Source organism: Falco punctatus (genome assembly GCF_963210335.1).
Source record: "Falco punctatus genome assembly, chromosome: 1".
Classification (NCBI taxonomy): Eukaryota; Metazoa; Chordata; class Aves; order Falconiformes; family Falconidae; genus Falco; species Falco punctatus.
Window position 1 is genome coordinate 118,047,802 of NC_137580.1, and position 16,858 is coordinate 118,064,659.

General features: G+C 54.5%; 1 protein-coding gene across 9 annotated transcripts in view; it reads left to right on the top strand.

The window, feature by feature from the left end:
• The window catches only part of MYOCD (myocardin), a 156,791-nt gene that overhangs the window by 126,460 nt on the left and 13,473 nt on the right, over positions 1 to 16,858 (top strand). For 6 of the 9 annotated variants that reach the window (XM_080401344.1, XM_080401345.1, XM_080401346.1 and 3 more), the window contains 7 exons: positions 4,458 to 4,533; positions 6,794 to 6,955; positions 10,669 to 10,844; positions 11,482 to 11,607; positions 12,116 to 12,378; positions 12,732 to 12,885; positions 14,090 to 15,043. In XM_080401344.1, coding sequence (XP_080257470.1) covers positions 4,458 to 4,533; positions 6,794 to 6,955; positions 10,669 to 10,844; positions 11,482 to 11,607; positions 12,116 to 12,378; positions 12,732 to 12,885; positions 14,090 to 15,043 — 1,911 coding nt within the window. Of the gene's footprint in view, positions 1 to 4,457; positions 4,534 to 6,793; positions 6,956 to 7,030; positions 10,845 to 11,481; positions 11,608 to 12,115; positions 12,379 to 12,731; positions 12,886 to 14,089; positions 15,044 to 16,858 lie in introns of those variants that run through there. The other 3 variants (XM_080401342.1, XM_080401343.1, XM_080401350.1) reach the window with 1 other exon arrangement.

A 16,858-nucleotide genomic window follows, 5' to 3' on the forward strand; every position in this document is an offset into this window, starting at 1 on the left:
AGGGAGCACGTGGGCTCGCTGTGCATGAGTTGCGGGGTTTGAAAGCACCTGCCACCACTGTCCCCTCCTCGGGCACCCTCCGTTCAGGCTCTGTGGCCAAGGATGAGGGTCAGGGCATGTCCCCTGCTTCCAGATGTGGTGGGGCCAAGACAGGGTTCTGGGGCAGCCTTCTTCAAGCAGGGAAGCTTTAAAAGGGCAGAGGGGCCATCCGTGCCCTGAGCTGTGGGCTTTTACAGCAGCCCCTGTCTCTCAGCAGCGGCTGTGGGCAGAGCGTGGTGCTGTTCCCCTCTCCGGCCAGGTCCACAGCCTGCTCCTTGCTGTGCTGGTGGCTCTCTGCTGCTCAAGGCAGCGGGGTTAAAGCAGGGCCAGCAGCAAAGAGGACTGCAGGAGCCTAACTACTTAGCAAGTGTGCAGGAGGAATGCAGATGTCCTTTGTCACCCGAGTCCCTAGGGAGCTCACGCTTGTCATCAGAGAGGAGCCTGGCTTTTAGCTCCGCAGTGCAGCTTGGCCATTAGGGCACACAGCATCCAGGCAGCTAAGTGGGCCAGGCTCCCACCAGCCCCATTATCTAACTGCGCTCCGGCTTCCCTAAATATTGCTGAAGGCATAGATAAGATAAGTGGCCATTTCCAGAACACATCGAAACACTGCGATGTGATCACTTTTTGGGAAATCACGCTGCTTTCCGAGTGCCCACCACCCAGCCTTGGCCAATCTGCAGTGATGTCCACTGAAAAGGGAACAGTCAGTCATGCAGGTTTTGCTTGAACACAAGAGTTTGTTCCGTTAATCTGCAAAAACGTGCTTGCAGCCACACAGAAAAGGACTTTTGCAAGGAAGAATGATTGTGAAATATGGAGAAGAGCTCTTCTGAACTTAAACACACTCCAAATCACTTGCCCCAAATCTGCTGCGGTAATAAACGGCTAGCATAAGGAATACAATATGACTCTGAAAAATTAGTATGCTTATGAAATTTCAAGCAATCCAAAGTATCCTTGAAGTGTCATATATTTTACAGTCTAAGTATACATTTCTGTCTCTTTGTCTTTCTCTTCAAAAGCTTTCACTGGCTGGTTGCCTGGGGAAAAGGGAAGGATGGTCTAGTCTCTCCCAAACTGCATGCTTTTTTGGAGCACACTAACAAAGACACTAATGAGCACAGCCCATAACAAACATACACTCCTTTGCAAGGATGCCCTGCTTAGAGCTGTCACAGGGAAGGAGCAGCGGCTGTTTCCAGATAATTACTCAATGGCATTTGTTGTTTAGCTGATATTCCTCCAAACCGATCTTCTGCAAACAGAAAGCAGATAACAATAAACATTTTCATATGTTTTGAAAGCTCTTCTGCTTCAGCTGACACTAAAAAACCCACATCTGAAGTCTTTCTCCACCATTTGCACCCCAGCGACACAAATACAGCTTATAAACAGCAAAGGTCAAAAGGAATTGAATTCACTGCAGAAAGTCAGGCTAACACAGCGTGAACGCTGGGTTCAATACAAACAGTGCCACAGCTGTAGGACAGCAAAGTCGGGACCTGATCTGAGGATTAGTTGGATATCCATCAGGAGAATTTAGTAGCGTATGGGTGCAGACACCAGCTTGCTCTGACCTGGCACAGGAACCAGGCAAACCTACGCGTGGCCCAAGCGAGGGATCGTGCTGGTGAAAATAAACTGGGGGAAAAAAATAGGGAGGGGGAGGGTAAGGAATTGTAAAGACTTCAGTAAACAAAATGTCTATTACTTGTTTAAACGTGTCAGTGGCTATGTTAGAGGCTGGCATCAGGCCAGCGCAGCAGACTTTGAAGTCAGTGTCCTGTAACAGATTGCTGGGTTGGAGGACGGAGGGCAGGCTGACTTTCTTCGGCAGTCTGGCTCGGCAGGGCTTCGACACACACTCCCGGCACCCCAGCAAGCGTGGCAGGGAGGGACTGGGGGGGGACGGCTGTCGTGCCTCTGCCTCAGAGCAGAACAGCACTGTCTGGGTCATTCCTGACAGATGTGTGAGCACCGAGGGACATCCCACCCCAGCTCCTGTGCCCTCTGTCCTGTGCTGTTAGCAGGTGTCCCCCAAGCCCCAGCCCAAGCTGCTCTGTTGAAGTTTCAGCCCATTGCTTTTTCTCCTATATGCATGTACGCGCAAAACTGTCTATCTTTTCTTATAACACTTTTTAAAAGTATTTTGCAGCCCGTTTCCCCATAGCTATCTCACCCCTGGCCTGACCAACCTCCCCTTCCTTCAACCTCTCCCATCTCTGGCTCAATAACGATTTCTGTAGCTGTCACCCAGACCCTTCCCATGGACCCTTTCAGATGCAGGGCACAGAGCAGGCCCCTGCTATTCCCAGGACCTATCCAACATCCTTCGTTGTGCCTCCTCGCAACCTGCCTGCTGGTCTCGGCATGTGGTTCAGCTGCTGATCACTAGATTCTCCAGAGCCTTTTATATTTTTTTCTCTGTTTATGGAGAAAATGATTTCTGCTTAAGGCCACTGTCCAGTGACCACTACAGAAGCATCTCTGGTGAATTAAGCCTTCATCCACCCCAGTGCTTAATCAGCTGGCTTAGCAGTGGCTAGCTGTGACCTGAACGCAGCCCTTTCCAAATGTCCTTCTTGAAATTACATCAAATGTATTTCAGATATGTTTGATACTTCAGTTCCTCCAAATCGTGTTGCGTTGTGATCTGTTAGCCTCGAATGATTCAGAGTTAAGAAGTATGTCTTCTGTCATCAAAGGCATTAATGAATACATTGGCTAGTAGGAAAAATTGCTGTGTAACATGATTTGATATATTCTTCTGCTTAGACTGCGAGCCATTGCTAATTCCCCTGGTGACCCACAGCTATGCTCCTTTTTTATGTTAGTCTTATCCAGACCAAATTTCTCTGGCTTGAATATGAGAAAGCCATGTGAGATAATGTCAAAACATGCTTAAATTCATGCTACATGACATTCATGTTTATTCCTGTAACAGAAATCTGTCATCTCTCCATAGAAGGGAATTAGGTTGGTGTGATGTGGCTTGTTCTTGATGAATCCATCCCGGCTGTTACTCACCTCCTTGCTATCTTCAAAATCCATTTATATAGATTGTTTGATTACTTGGTCCAATGTCTTGCTGACTGTTTTATAGTTTCCTGGTTTCTTCTCTCCATCTCTTTTAAAGCCAGAAATTATGTTCTCCCTTGCCTGGTTTCCTGGAGACCCACAGACAGTTGCTATTACTCTGGGCTTGTGTATCTCAAACTGTTCGGGAACATTTAACTCATCTGAGTGTTCTCCAACCTGTTCTCCAACCTGATAACTGGAGGTTCTTCTCTTTTCTTGCTGAAGGTTCTTGGCTGAGTCATCTGATTGATAAATAGCCGTTTATCTTTTTAGTGAGGATGGTTTAAAAAGGCATTAAATCCTGTAGCCATCTCGGCAGCGTGCACAATTATTTCTCCTGTTTATGGAACACAGACCGCACTTTCCACTGCCTTGTCCTAGCTACAGAAGTCCTTATAAAATCTTTTTCTCATGATTCTGTACATTTTGTACTGTGGGGTTTCAGTTTTGCTCCAGCTGCTTGTACTATTCTTTTATGTTTATCCTGAAGATTTCAACCTCTTTGAACTATGTACATTTTTTGTGCTATTTATTTTTGCATCTCAACTTAGCAAACAGCTAATAACTTGTCCAAGTTGTGCTCTAGCTTTTTTTCACCAGGGATAACCTTATATCTGTATTCTTGAGGTCAGCTGCCCTCAACACTGACTTCTTGGCCCTAATGGACAGCGTTAGTGTACCTCTTTGTGCCTTTCTGTTCCTAAAGCCATGAGGAAGTTGGCACAAGGCTCCAGGACCATGTTCATCACAAGCTCAGCTGAAGTGATCTGCAAAGTGGGTTTTCCCAGCCCCACATGATAGGCAGGGTGAGGAATCACAACACACAGGAATTGCAGGACCGCAGGAAGGCATAGCCTCGTGGCTGACCTGGGTAAAGACTCTGGGCATCTTCACGGCTTGCTCAGCCTTACAGCTCACCCCAGAGTGCCAGGCTTCCCACGGGAGCCATTGCTAACCGTCCACACTGGAGCTGCTCTGGTGCAGCTGGGAACAGATCCACCGCTCCCAGTGAATAGGTCTCATCCTTCCCTTGAGCTGTCGTAATACTTCAGGCATCAGAAGCCCACGGGAAATTGGGAGGGACACAGCTTAGGAGGGGATCTAGTGAGCAGTCAGCAGCTCCACGCACATTGTTCCTTTTCTGAAGAACACCTGCCCAAGAACAAGCCAGTGCCTGAGTAAGGAAAAAAAAAAAAAAAAAAAAAAAAGCCATTTAGGAGCTCACTCAACCCAGTTTGTAATAAATCCAAAAGAACCATGGGATGGCACAGGGGCAGCCGCTCTCTGTACCTTATTTCTGCTCTAGCCAGGTAACTCTCTGCATTTGTGTTCTGCAGACTGAAGATTATCTCAAGCACAAGATCAGAAGCAGGCCTGAGCGATCAGACCTGGTCAATATGCACATTTTACAAGGTAAGACTGCCTGAGCTTCTCCCATGTGCTCCTTGTGCCTCCTCCTTCATGTCTGTCCTGCCCCACTCGGGTTCCCTTCAGGACTCTCATCATGATTAACTTTGTCCCAGCTGCTCGTGAGAGGCAGATTCAAATGGGACACATGTTGTATGGAGTTCAGTCCAAACCTGGTCTTCAGGAGGCAGGACACACATTTATTCCCTGACAGAAGCAGACCCAAGGCCATCTAATCTTTCTCCCATCTCTGGCAGGGACCAGTTTAAGATGCTGTAGAGGACAGTGGGGTCGAGGACAGCTGTGAGAGGACTCTGTTAGATAGACTTGCTAATGTCTAATCCTCAAGAAAAGCACACTTGGGGCATTTTTTGTCCAGGGCACTGAAATCCCTGTAGCAGGTGGTGACAATACCCTCCCAAAGCTGGGCATCTTTTGTTTTGCCATAATTCTGGATATGCTGTGTGACAATTCATGGCGATGCAGTTGATGACCCAAGCAGAGCCATATGAAGAGTGAGCCCTGCTATCAGTCCGTGAGCCACAGCAGCTCTTCCCTGTCCCATCGTGGTGTCCCCTCCCAGCCAGAGAGCTGACGTGGCTCTGCTGCATCCCATCACAGACTGCAGCACACTGCAGGGTCCCTCCTTATCTTCAGAGATAACAAGCTCCTTAGGGAGGAGGATGTGCAGCCTCTCTCCTCCGGTCCTGTCAGTCACCTGGAAGAAGCAGATCACTCTCTAGCAACTGCAAATGCTGCTCTTGACATGGATGAAGTCCATATTTCTTTTTCCTCTGGCACACAGGAGGGCTGAGCCAGGGCCCGTGCCGGATCAATGCCGCTGCCTTGCTTTGCCCTTGGGTCTCCATCCCTAAGATGACCTAGCACCATTGCTTGCTTAACAGGTGGGAAGTGTCTTTCCCTTAGTTTAAGTAATAGAAGCAATACGGACTGGAGCTGGGGCCTGGGGGCTGTAAACCAGATGTGGAGGCAGCTGCAGTCACTGCGCAGGGACCTGGCTGGCCAGGCACAGCTGGAGGAGAAGCAGAGGCTGCCTGGCTGTGTATGGAGCAAGCTGGCTGTGCTGTCCCACACACACATCTCAGCTGGAACCTCTGCTCACACCTCTGTATGTCGTGCCCTGCATTTCGTGGAGGTGTGCCCTGGAATATCGGGGACTTACATGTCCATTTGGTTCATAACAGGACCACCTAGAGGTGATGGAAACTGGCCAGCTAAGACACTTCACATCATCTAAATGCCTCACAGGCATACATTCTGTTACTGTTCACCTCAAGGAGCTCACGTGTGTTCGCTGCTCTGTATAAGTTTGAGGCCAGAAGTGAGCCTAGATCAGCCCTGCTGACCTCCTGCAGAGAATTTTTCCTGGTACCCAGCCCTGCAGCTTGTGCTGCCCACAGCATCTCTTCTAGAAGAGAATCCGGTCTTTGAAGAGAGCACAAGCTAGGTGCAGCCCTTCTTACTTCAGACCCCTGAGGGTATAGACAAGGTCTGGCTTAGGATCCCACTCCCTCACTACTTACCCCTGCGCCACCAGAGGTTTGGGAAATTGTTGTGTTTAACTGGCTGCTCTTCTGTCACACTCGATAACTGGGGACTTCTCAGCTGGCTTGGTAGGGCTGTAGCTTCCAGATCTAGCTGCATTTTTTTGTGCTCCCCTCCAGCTTGTTTTTCCCCTGAGCACCTGGAGTCATCATGCTGCCCCCAAATGCCCACTCCCAAAGACTCAGCATTTTTTTTGCCAGTGTAATCTATTTACTCCAGTTGTCAAATGCTGTTCATGTTTATTTTCTCCAGCTGTTCCCCAGAAGCAGGGATCCATCTGCACTAGTCACAAGGGCCAATGGGCTCCTGGCAGGCAGGAGCTGGAGTCCGCTTTGGCCCTTATGTTAGTCACAACTTGTTGAAGAAGTTTCCTTTGCAGATCGTTCCTGGGCTTTGGGGAGGATGCTGCAGCTGCAGGCTGAGTTTGCAAGCCTAGGCTGGTAGGCAGAGGCTCTTGCTTGGGAATGGAGAAGCTGGATCTAAGGCTCAGAGAAGGACCCATTTCCCAAACCCCACCAGCCCTGTCCAATCCAGCATCCTCCCTCCCAGCCCCAGAGCAGCTCCTGCTGTGCACTGAGCCATGCTTAGGTGCTGGCTGCAGCCCAGAAGGACTGTGCTGAAGGGGAAGCATATTCCTGCTGTGCACTGTGCTTAGAGATGCCCCAGGTCCTGAACTGATGCCTTCTTTTTGGCCTTTTAGACTCAGCTGCAGAGGGGTCCATTCAGTCTACTCAAATGAAGCTGAAAAGAGCCCGACTGGCAGATGATCTCAATGAAAAGATTGCTCTCAGGCCGGGTCCTTTGGAGCTGGTGGAGAAGAATATTATTCCTGTCGACTCAGCTGTGAAAGAGGCCATAAAAGGTAGTGGAAGTGAACGTACGTGTTGTGTGGTGTGCATGGCGCAGGGCAGGGGCTGGCAATGTTGAGGATGTACTGCAGCGACTGTGGGAAGTGGCCTGCCTGGATTTAAGAGCTGCATTTATTGCTTAAATTTTATTATTTTCACAGTGAGTAACCCAGTCCAGCACAGTCTGTGCTGTCTTATCCGGGCCTATGAAAAGAGAGCTCCCCCCTTCTTAAAGCAACAATCACAACTGCTCAGCCATGTGTCCTTAGAACTCCTTTCTTAAACCCCTTCCCTCCCCAAGGCTTTAAATGTGTAAACGTTACTGCTGGAGACAGGACATTCCTCCCTCCCTTGCGTGGGAGAGGACCTGGGTGCACGTCGGGTTGTGAGGCCAGCCTGGATTCTCCCACTTGTGCCCCACCAAGCTTTTACATCCCAGTGGGTGAAGGGGAAGTGGTTCCAGTTCAGGGAGGCTGCGGGTCTCTTTTTTTCCACCGATGCTAGTGGGATGCATTGCTGGGATGGGGAAGCATCCCTGGGGTGCTAGACTGCTGGGGAGTACGGCGAGCAGCCTGCGCCCCAAAGCAGGGTACACTCCTACCTACTCAGTGCCTGGCTGATGCCTAAGCTTAGTTTTCCTCTATCACCTGCCCCCGGCTGGAGGAGGGAGGCAGGGTCCTCCGCAATTATGTCCCCCTTGCTGCCGTAGGGAGGCTGGTGTGGCAGCTGACGCAAAGCAAAAAAGGAAAAAGGTGACTTAGATTTTTCGAGGGCTTGGTGCCAGGACAAGGAGGTCCAAAAGCAGAGAAAGAGCAGGAACGCCAGCAGGGTCCTGCAGTGCCAGGACAGCAGCCCGTATTTCTGAAGCCTGGGGGCCATCCCTGCATGTCCAAATTGGCCCTCAGGGCTCTAGAGAGATGCTCTGCCCCCTGGGAACCGCTTGTTCTGTGGCTTCTGCTTCCTTAGTTCATGGGATTCTGTCCATTGGCACAATCCCATGTTAAGTGTCAGTTCTGGGGCTCAGAGCAAGCTGGGGACAGTGGCAGGGCTCTGGGACAGGAGGAGCCTTTGAACGACAGGAGCAATGCCAAAAGCGGGAATTGGAACAGGAAGCGCTTTGACTTCCATTGCATCTCAGAAACCAGGATAAAATGACATGAAATACTCCAGGCTCGGATACATTCTGCCCTGCCCCGCAATCATTCCTGCTCTTGGTTTTGCTGCTGTGAGGCGCACGCAGTGTACGTACGGCGGCTTCTCCAGCCCGGCCCCGCAGCTGCTCCGTGCCAGCATTTCTGCGAAGGTGAAATGTTCCAGGACTCTGCCTCAAGAGGAATTTTTAAGAAGAGTTCAAGGAAAATTTCCCCAGCCACTTATCGAAGTACAGGACAGTGGGGGGAAAATCTCCCCCCCCCCCCCTTTATAAACATTTGAGCCAGTTTGAGCATGACTTTATCCACTGGAGCTGAGGTTGGGAGGCTAAGCCAGTGTGTCTGAAGTTTGCACAGACTTTCTCTCCAGCTGCCTTGTCAGGACCTTGTGGTAAACGGAGATTTACAGGACAAAATTGTTAAAAATACGAAGTCTGGCTTAAAATGATTCGCTCAGCTTTAAATTTCTCCCTTTCGCAATGACCTTCTATCACATTGCTGGCGAAAAAAATGTGTCCTGTAAGCCAGTTTTATCCCATTTAGGGTGAAACACGCAGCACATTAGGGTCAGAGCTATTTGGTACTGTTGGGTGCCATGAGAAGGAGGTGGTGCAACTGCACCAGGAACACAATCCCAGCCCTCAGGTTTCTGCAGTAGAAAGCCGCAGGCTGAAGGATCCTCAAGTGTGTTTTCGGAGTCAGAGGCATCTTGTGGTGCTCAGGGTTTGGGGAAGAGGGTTGAACACAGAGCAGAGATGAGCACTGGCACTTCTGAATGTTAAGCCTTTTGTTTTCGCAATACCAGAAGGATGACAGGGTTTAAAATCATTTTACTTTAACCTTGGAATCTCAACTGTTTATACAGTGGAAAGTTCAGCTGACGTGTTCCTCTAATCACCTCCGGCAGGGTGAGCCGAAAGTGCCAGACCCCAACAGAAAGCCCTAACGTCCCAGTGACAGGAGGCTGCCAGTGCTCTGCATAGCTGAGCAGTGATATAAGAACCTTTTTTTACCAGGTCCTTGTCATCACTTTGTCCAATTCGCTTGAGAGGACAATACCCAGTGCATTAGAAACAGCCCCGAGCAAACACCATTCTCCCTGAGATTACAGCAGAGACACGGGATCATGAAACAACATGGCCAGCCCCGGGCTGGGCGAGAGCAGGACAGATAAGGGCAGCGTTCCCACCCGCGTGGGCCCCCGGTATCAGGGAGCAGGATGCAGCACATTCCTGTCATGCTCCAGGCTGCCCCTGTGTCCTGAAGGTCCCTTGGGCTCCCGGCTTTGGCCAAGTGACAATGCAGCAGTCTTGCAGATCCGCAAGTCCCCCTTGCTCGGTGTCGTTTTTCCCGAGGGTGGATGCCCCGCTTGGCTGCAGTCACGGGGAGCAGCTCCCACCGGCCCAGGTGGAGGACCCTGCAGCGTTGCAGTTCCAAAGGGAAGACCCGGGTTGGGTGCTGCTGTGACGGAGAGGGGACAGGCCTTGCTCCAGGGCCGTGAGAGGAGCCCCGTGCCCTGGCCAGCAGGGAGGAGAGGCTCTCCACAGGACGCAGCCGCTCTTGTATCCCCAGCCCCACGGTGGCTGGGCAGCAGTGCGGGGCAGGGAGCCAGGGCGCCTGCCTCGTCCCCCGGCAGTGCCCGTGGAGCGGGCGGAGATAACGCCTATCTCCCTGATAGGGGCAGGGGCAGAGCCGGAGGGTGCGTGTCGGTGAGAAGGTGCACATTGCCAGACCGGCGGCAGGGACAGGTGGAAGCTTGTCCCCGGGCCCTTCCCACTTCCCCCTTTGTCACCTCGCTATCGGTGTGCCAGGCTGCCTGACAAATGCCAGACATGAGCACGAGGAGATTATGAGCACAGCCACGCTGCTCCTTCCTCTGCCCCCCACCTGCAGCCCTCCCGAGGCTCACATGAGACCTTTTGGGCTTTTTTTCAGCACTTTATCAGCAAAAGCTGTGAGTCAAGAGCTTTTGCCCATCGGGCTAGGAGAGCCCGCGCCAGGAGCTCTGCAGGGGGGAGAAGCCGTGTCAGGGAAGCAATGGCAGGAATCGTGTCGTGCGGGGGAAGCCCTGGGCAGGGATGGGGCCATTTGGCTGCAGCCAGGTCCACCGGTGCTGGCTCTCGCACCGTGTGTGGCCAGGTCACCCTTCAGGTTCCTTTCAACCTCAGTTCTGCCACTGAGAACCACTTGTGGTCGGGGCGCTCTGCTGATGGAGGGGGTGGCTCCAACGCCTGTCTCCCTATTCCAGCCCCACCTGCCTGCGAGAAACCTCCTGCCCCAGGGGTCGGGCTCCTCCTCGCCCCCTCTGCCGAGCAGCGCGGCCGTGGCACTGGCCGGGAGCAGATGCTGCCCCTCTCCCACCAGCCGCGGCCATGGGGCACAGCCGGGTGCTGCCCCGTGCGTGGCTGTGGACGGGGTGGGCAGCGGAGCTCCCAGGGCACCATGTCCAGGTCTGGAGGAGGTGGGCACAGGCATGGCGGCACCCCATGAGGCTCACCCACCCCATCCTTCCCACTGCCACAGTCGTCTCCCTGCTCAGTGCAGGGCGCTGATCACTGCCCCTTCTTCCCTGGCAGGCACCCAGGTCAGCTTCCCCAAGCCGGCTGATGCCTTTGCCTTCGAGGAGGACAGCAGCAACGACGGGCTGTCCCCGGAGCAGGCCAGGAGCGAGGACTCCCTGGGCTCCACCGAGCCGGTGACAGGCACCAAGGCCCTGGAACCAGCCCCTGCAACCCCAGCTGGGGCACCCCAGGTAGGGCCCAATGCCCCCTGCCTCCCTGGGGGACGGGGCAGGAGACCCAGACCCAGGGACATGCCTCATGGCCATGGGGGTCCCACGGCCCCCTGTGGAGGGACACAGGGCTGCACGGGCCACCATGTCCCTGCTGACCGGTGACAGCACCAGAGGCAGCTGGAGTGACTGGGGGCGATGGGATGGACTGGGGGGGACTGAGGCAGACCGGAGGGACTGGGATGGATTGGGAGACTGGGAGGAGCTGAAGTGGGCTGGGGTGGGGTGGACTGGAACAGAGGGACTGGGGCTGGCCAGCGGTAGGCTGGGGGGACTGGGCTGGGCTGGAGGACACCGAGCAATGGCATACGGGGGCGAGTGAGGAAACAGGGCTGAGTTGGAATGGAGAAGGCTTGGAGATGGGGGTGGACTGGGATGGATGGGGGTGACAGAGGACTGGGGGAGTGGGGGTAGTGGGCTGGGATAGACCTGGGGGGACTGGGATGGACTGCAGCATCTGGGATGAACTGGGGACAACGTGGGGCAGGGGAATGGGGTACCAGGTGCCCCTTGCAGGCAGAGGCCATCCAGGCTGGCCAGCCCCTGGCACCTGCCCCACGTCCCCTGTCCTGTGGCATGGCTCGCCTCTCCCTTGCAGGATCACGCCCACAGCGCTGACAGCCATGCACCGGAGCCAGCCTCAGCACAGGGCAGACAGTGTGACAGCCCCAAGCAGGCGGCGGGGCAGGAGAGCCCAACCCTCCCGGTGCCCTCTGCCGTGAAGGTAATGCTGGTGCCACCAGGCTGCCCAGGAGGGGGAACAAGCCCAGAGCACCTGGCCGCGTCCAAGCCTGAAGCACCCGTGTGCTGCGCTCCGTGTGTGGGAGGTGCGGGGGTTTGGCCTTAAAGGCTTGGAACAATTCAGGAAGACAAACCTTGTCAAAAACTGTAATTCGATTAATTTTGTAACAGTACAAGGTATAGCTAGAGGCAAGTGCTCAGGTTCTGCACTGGCAACGTCCCCTGGGGCTAGCAGCAAGAAGGAGATACAAGGCAACACTGAAATACCTTCGAGGCAAAGAGGGTCATTGTCCATCTTCTGTGTTCTCCAGCACAGCTGAGCTGGGATGTGGCCCTGAGGGAGCCCCCCACATGCAGGCTCAGCAACTCTTGGAGCTGGAGTGTCAAGGTGCTGGCAGGAGCTGCCCTTGCCCTGTCCCAGGCCTCTGAGCTCTCACGGGGGTGGCAGGAGCTCTTCTCCCAGCTAATTCCTTTCCTTCTTGGACCAACAGTCCAAATCATCCAGTGACAGCAAGAACCGTCACAAAAAGCCCAAGGACACCAAGCCTAAGGTGAAGAAGCTGAAGTATCACCAGTATATCCCTCCAGACCAGAAGGCAGAGAAGTCCCCTCCACCCATGGACTCTGCATATGCCAGGCTCCTCCAGCAGCAGCAGCTCTTTCTGCAGCTCCAGATCCTCAGCCAGCAGCAGCAGCAACAGCAGCAGCAGCAGCAACATTTCAGCTACCCAGGGATGCACCAGGGCCAGCTAAAGTGAGTGGCAATGTGCCAATAGCAGTGTTTAGTCCTGTCTCTCTCTCTCTGAACTTTCCCCTGCCGTACCTGTGTGTGCCAGTGCAAGGGGGACAGACGCGTGCAAATAAAATGTAAAAGCTTGGGAGCAGCACTCCTTCTGCAAAGCCGTTCTGGCTTTGCACACTGGCTGGGGCACCTGGCGCCTGCTGGTGGATCACCAGCAATCTCCTTCTAGCCCAGCCTGGCTTTCCTTGGGGTTGGAGTCCTTCACACAGGAGATAGCAGCCCCAAGGGAGCAAAGAGATGGTATGCTGGGCACAGAGACCCCAGGGGGACAGAGAAGTTACCCCAAATTTCCTTTGTTATTTCAGGCAATCAAATGAGCAAATGGTCAAAAGTTCAAATTCTTCATCAACTTCTGTCAACACCACCCCTCTTTCTCCTGTGAAAACCACCTTTTCAGGCCAGACTTGTGTCTCATCTATCAAGCCAGGCCCTCTGCCGTCTAACCTGGATGATCTGAAAGTGAGTGCAAACTTTGTCACCACAGGAGCAGAACCTTATAGCCTGAAGGTGCTTTGCTACCCCTGAAGCGTGCGGTGTGGTGCCGCAGCCTGAGCTACCTGGGAGCGACCGCGTGTTACGGATCAGCAACCCAGAGCCACCGCGCTGTGAGCAAACCCAGGAGTACATCACACTGGGTCGGGAGGTGGGCGCAGCAGTGGCAGCTGAAAACATGGCTTTGCGGCTCTGCAGGTGCTGTTGTGGGTGCATTGCTCCAGAGCATGCACCAGCAAACCTTAGGTATAATATGACATAGCTGCAGGCAAGGCATCAGGTCAAGAACTAAAGGATGCTCTGTGCTGCTGCTCCTGCAGCTCATGGCTCCATACCTTCTGTGGTTTTCTGGTGGACATCACGGATGCTGCTAGCAGACCAGCCAGAAGCATTGAGGTCAGCATGGGCTGCACTGAGTGACTCAGCTTCTCAGTGGCCGTCGCAGCCAGCCCAGCTCAGCTCTGCACAGGCAGGTATCTCCCGGAGCCTGCGGCTGCGAGCACTGCCTTGAACAGTACCTAAGTCTCGTGTAGGCAAGACAGGCAGGGCATAAGGGAGAATCGCTCGCATTAACAGTTCATTCATACTTTGTTAATGGAGCCTCAGCCATGGGGAAGGTCAAGTTCTTTTAGGAGCAGAGACCTGGGGGCAATACTCATTATTAGAGGAAGAAATAAGATCAGGTAGGAATAACATGAGTTTGGCCATAGCAATGCCCCAGCTCAGATGCCTGAACCATGTGCAGATGCCTGAACACGAAGTGTGTGTCTCCAAGGTATGCGCTCGCATTCTCTGAGCTAAAGGATGCCAGCAGCTAGTTCCTGGTCTGTGTGAAAATCCTCTGCTCGTGTAGAAACCTACTGCTAGGAAGGGAATCCTGGGTTACCTCTATGGCCCAGGGACCACTGCTGCTTCGTGGAGAGCAGCCTCAGTTCCTGGAGGAAGGAGGAAGGTGTTCCTGCTGGGAAGGGTGAAGATCCTGCAGGATGTGCGGTGGTCAGGGCTGTGCATGGGGACTCTGGTGGCTGCAGCTGGGACAATGAGTACCTGGGAGGTCGGAGCCTTAAAGCAGGAAGCTGGGAGCCTGTGATCTGAGACCAAGTTTAGAAACCTTGGGTTTCTAAAGGGCTCATCTGCCACTGGGACTGATTGTTGGTCACTTCCCTTCTAGGTGTCAGAACTGAGGCAGCAGCTCCGAATACGAGGCTTGCCTGTGTCAGGTACCAAAACAGCACTGATGGAACGGCTGCGGCCCTTCCAGGAGTGTGGCAGCAACACGGTGCCAAACTTCAGTGAGATTACCACTGTCACCTTCCCAGTCACTCCAACAAGCACCCTGTCGAGTTACCAGTCGCAGTCCTCCACCAGCATGTTATCAAATGGCTTCTATCACTTTGGCAGCACCAGCTCCACCCCACCCATCTCTCCAGCCTCCTCCGACCTCTCTGTGAGTGGCTCTTTGCCTGACACATTCAACGACGGGCCCATGTCTTCTCCACAGTTTGGTCTCCAGCCATCTCCGGTTCATGGCAGTGCTGAAGAAAGCCTCATGAGCAGCATGAATGGAGGGAGCATCCAGCTGGAGCTGGAAGGGATTGACACAGAGAAAGACAAGATGCTGGTGGAGAAGCAGAAGGTCATCAATGAACTGACATGGAAGCTGCAGCAAGAGCAAAGACAGGTGGAAGAGCTACGGATGCAGCTTCAGAAGCGAAAGAGAAGCAATGGCCTTGAGGAGAAGCAGGGGCCTGCTCAGCATTTCTTTGGTGTCCCCATCAAGCAAGAAAATGCAGTGGCCAGCTGTCCATTTGCATCCAAACAAACTGCCTTGAAAGGCCAGGCCAGCAGCTCGGATAAGTTAAGTAACTGTGGGGTGCCGCAGCTGCCTCACATTGTAAATAGCCACTGCTTGGAGCCTGCAGGGCAAAGCACCATCACCTCCTCGACATTCCTGAGCCCGCAGTGCTCCCCCCAGCACTCTCCACTTGGGGCCGCAAAGAGCCCCCAGCACATCAGCCTGCCGCCGTCCCCCAACAGCCACTATCTCCTCTCGGTGTCCCCCAGCTCGCAGGCAGAAGGGCGCAGCGGGTCCCCGCAGACCAACAGTTGCCTTCGCACGGGATCGGTAAGTGGAGAGCACCCCAGACAGCATCGCGGTGGTGAACGCACTGGTGTCTGCGGGCAGTCAGTCAAACATCCCGGTCTGAGGCCTTTCCTGTCAGACCAGAACTGCTGGTGCCTGGGGTGGGTACCCGGGGGCCGTGGCAGCATGTGGGGCTGCCTGGAAAGGCAGGGAGTGTCCTCGATGGCCAGTGGGTTGGAAGCTGATGGCACCGCAGGGTCCTTTGGAGGGCATGTCCTGGGGAACCCTGCCACCACTGCACCCAGTTGCTCTGGGGGGGCAGCTCCCATGCCACTCGGAGCCCTGGCACAGCTCCCCTCTTCCCCGGGGGACCCCAGCGCAGCTCTCTCTGCCCCTGGGTGAGCACTGGCAAAGCTCCCTGTGTCCTGGAAGAGTCTTGGCAGAGCATCCTCTTCCCCATGGAGCACTGGCACAGCTCCCCCTGCCCCTGGTTAAGCACTGGCACAGCTCCCCCTGCCCCTGGGGGTGTCCTGGCACAGCTCCCCCTGCCCCTGGGGAGCACTGGCACATAACAGAGCCCTAACCCAGCTGCCTCTCCCCTCAGGGGGAGGCCCTGGCACAGCTCCTCCTGCCCGTGGAGCGCTGGCACGGCTCTCTGCACTGTGGGGAAGCCCTGGCACAGCTCCCCCTGCCCCATGGAGCCCTGGCACGGCTCTGTCCACAGCAGGAAAGCACCAGCACAAACCCCCCCAGCCCCTGGGAGAGCACTGGCTCCATTCCTACACCCCGGGAGAGCCCTGTCGCAGTGTTGCAGGGTTTTTCAGCATCTCGCTGAGCCATTGCAGCTCCTAAGAGTGTGTGAGGGATTTTGATCACTGGGTCGAAGGAGGGCAGTTATCCTGGTCTTAGGGCAAGCCCTTTCTTGAGAAGGTAGCGTAGGGCTTGCAACTGGGGTCTGCAGTCAGATAGAGCTTGTGCCTCCCCATCAGGCAACCAGCACAGCAGAGAGTTGTCTCTTCACCATCCACCACTCCTCACTCAGCCCTCTGGACAGGTACAAAAGCTTGGAGAGGAGCACACGCTGCCAACACACAAAAGCAGTAGAGGGTTCCTCCCAGCCGATGTCCGCAGAAACGTGGCCAGGATGTGTACAGCCAGGCTGAGTGGCCTCACCGCTGCCCTGGATCCACTTCTGGATCCAACCTGCCTGCCAGGGCCACGCTGGTTCCCTGGTGCTGGCTCTTACGGGGTGAGGCAGCTGCAGCCAGGCAGTGAGGAAAGGCGTGCAAAGGTCTAAAGTCAACAGGGACAGCAGCTGGCAGGCAGTGGACCTTCAGATGAGGTCCCTCCTAGAAGGGGGAGTGGCAAAAAGCTGGCACTGATATATACAGGTGTTTGGCACAGGCACAGAGAAAGCCTGCGTGCTGACCGGGCAGCGACTCTTTTGAGCAGTCTTCCCTGGCCTGGGCTCTGTGAGATGCTCCTGGACAGGTGATGACGGCGAGGGTCCCCAGCAGAGGGGCTAGGAGGCAGCTGGGGAAGCGCTTCATCACCAGCCAGCTGCCGCCAGCCACCTGCGCCCCTTTCCCTCTTCCGCTGGCTCTGCATGGTCACGGCTGGACCGAGCACCAGGATGCTCCGCGGCATCGTGCCTGTGCTCTGGCAGCAGCCGGGGGTCAGCCTGGCCCCACATCGCACAGCCAGCCCGACAGAGCTCGTTCACCTCCCTCTCTCCTGCCAGGAGGCCAGGCACTTTACCTGAGCTGATTTGACTCAGAAAATCATTAGTCTTCCTGGCACCACGGTGGCTTCAACAGGGGTGAAAGAGAGCTGGGCCTCCCGCCGTGCCTCCCTGTG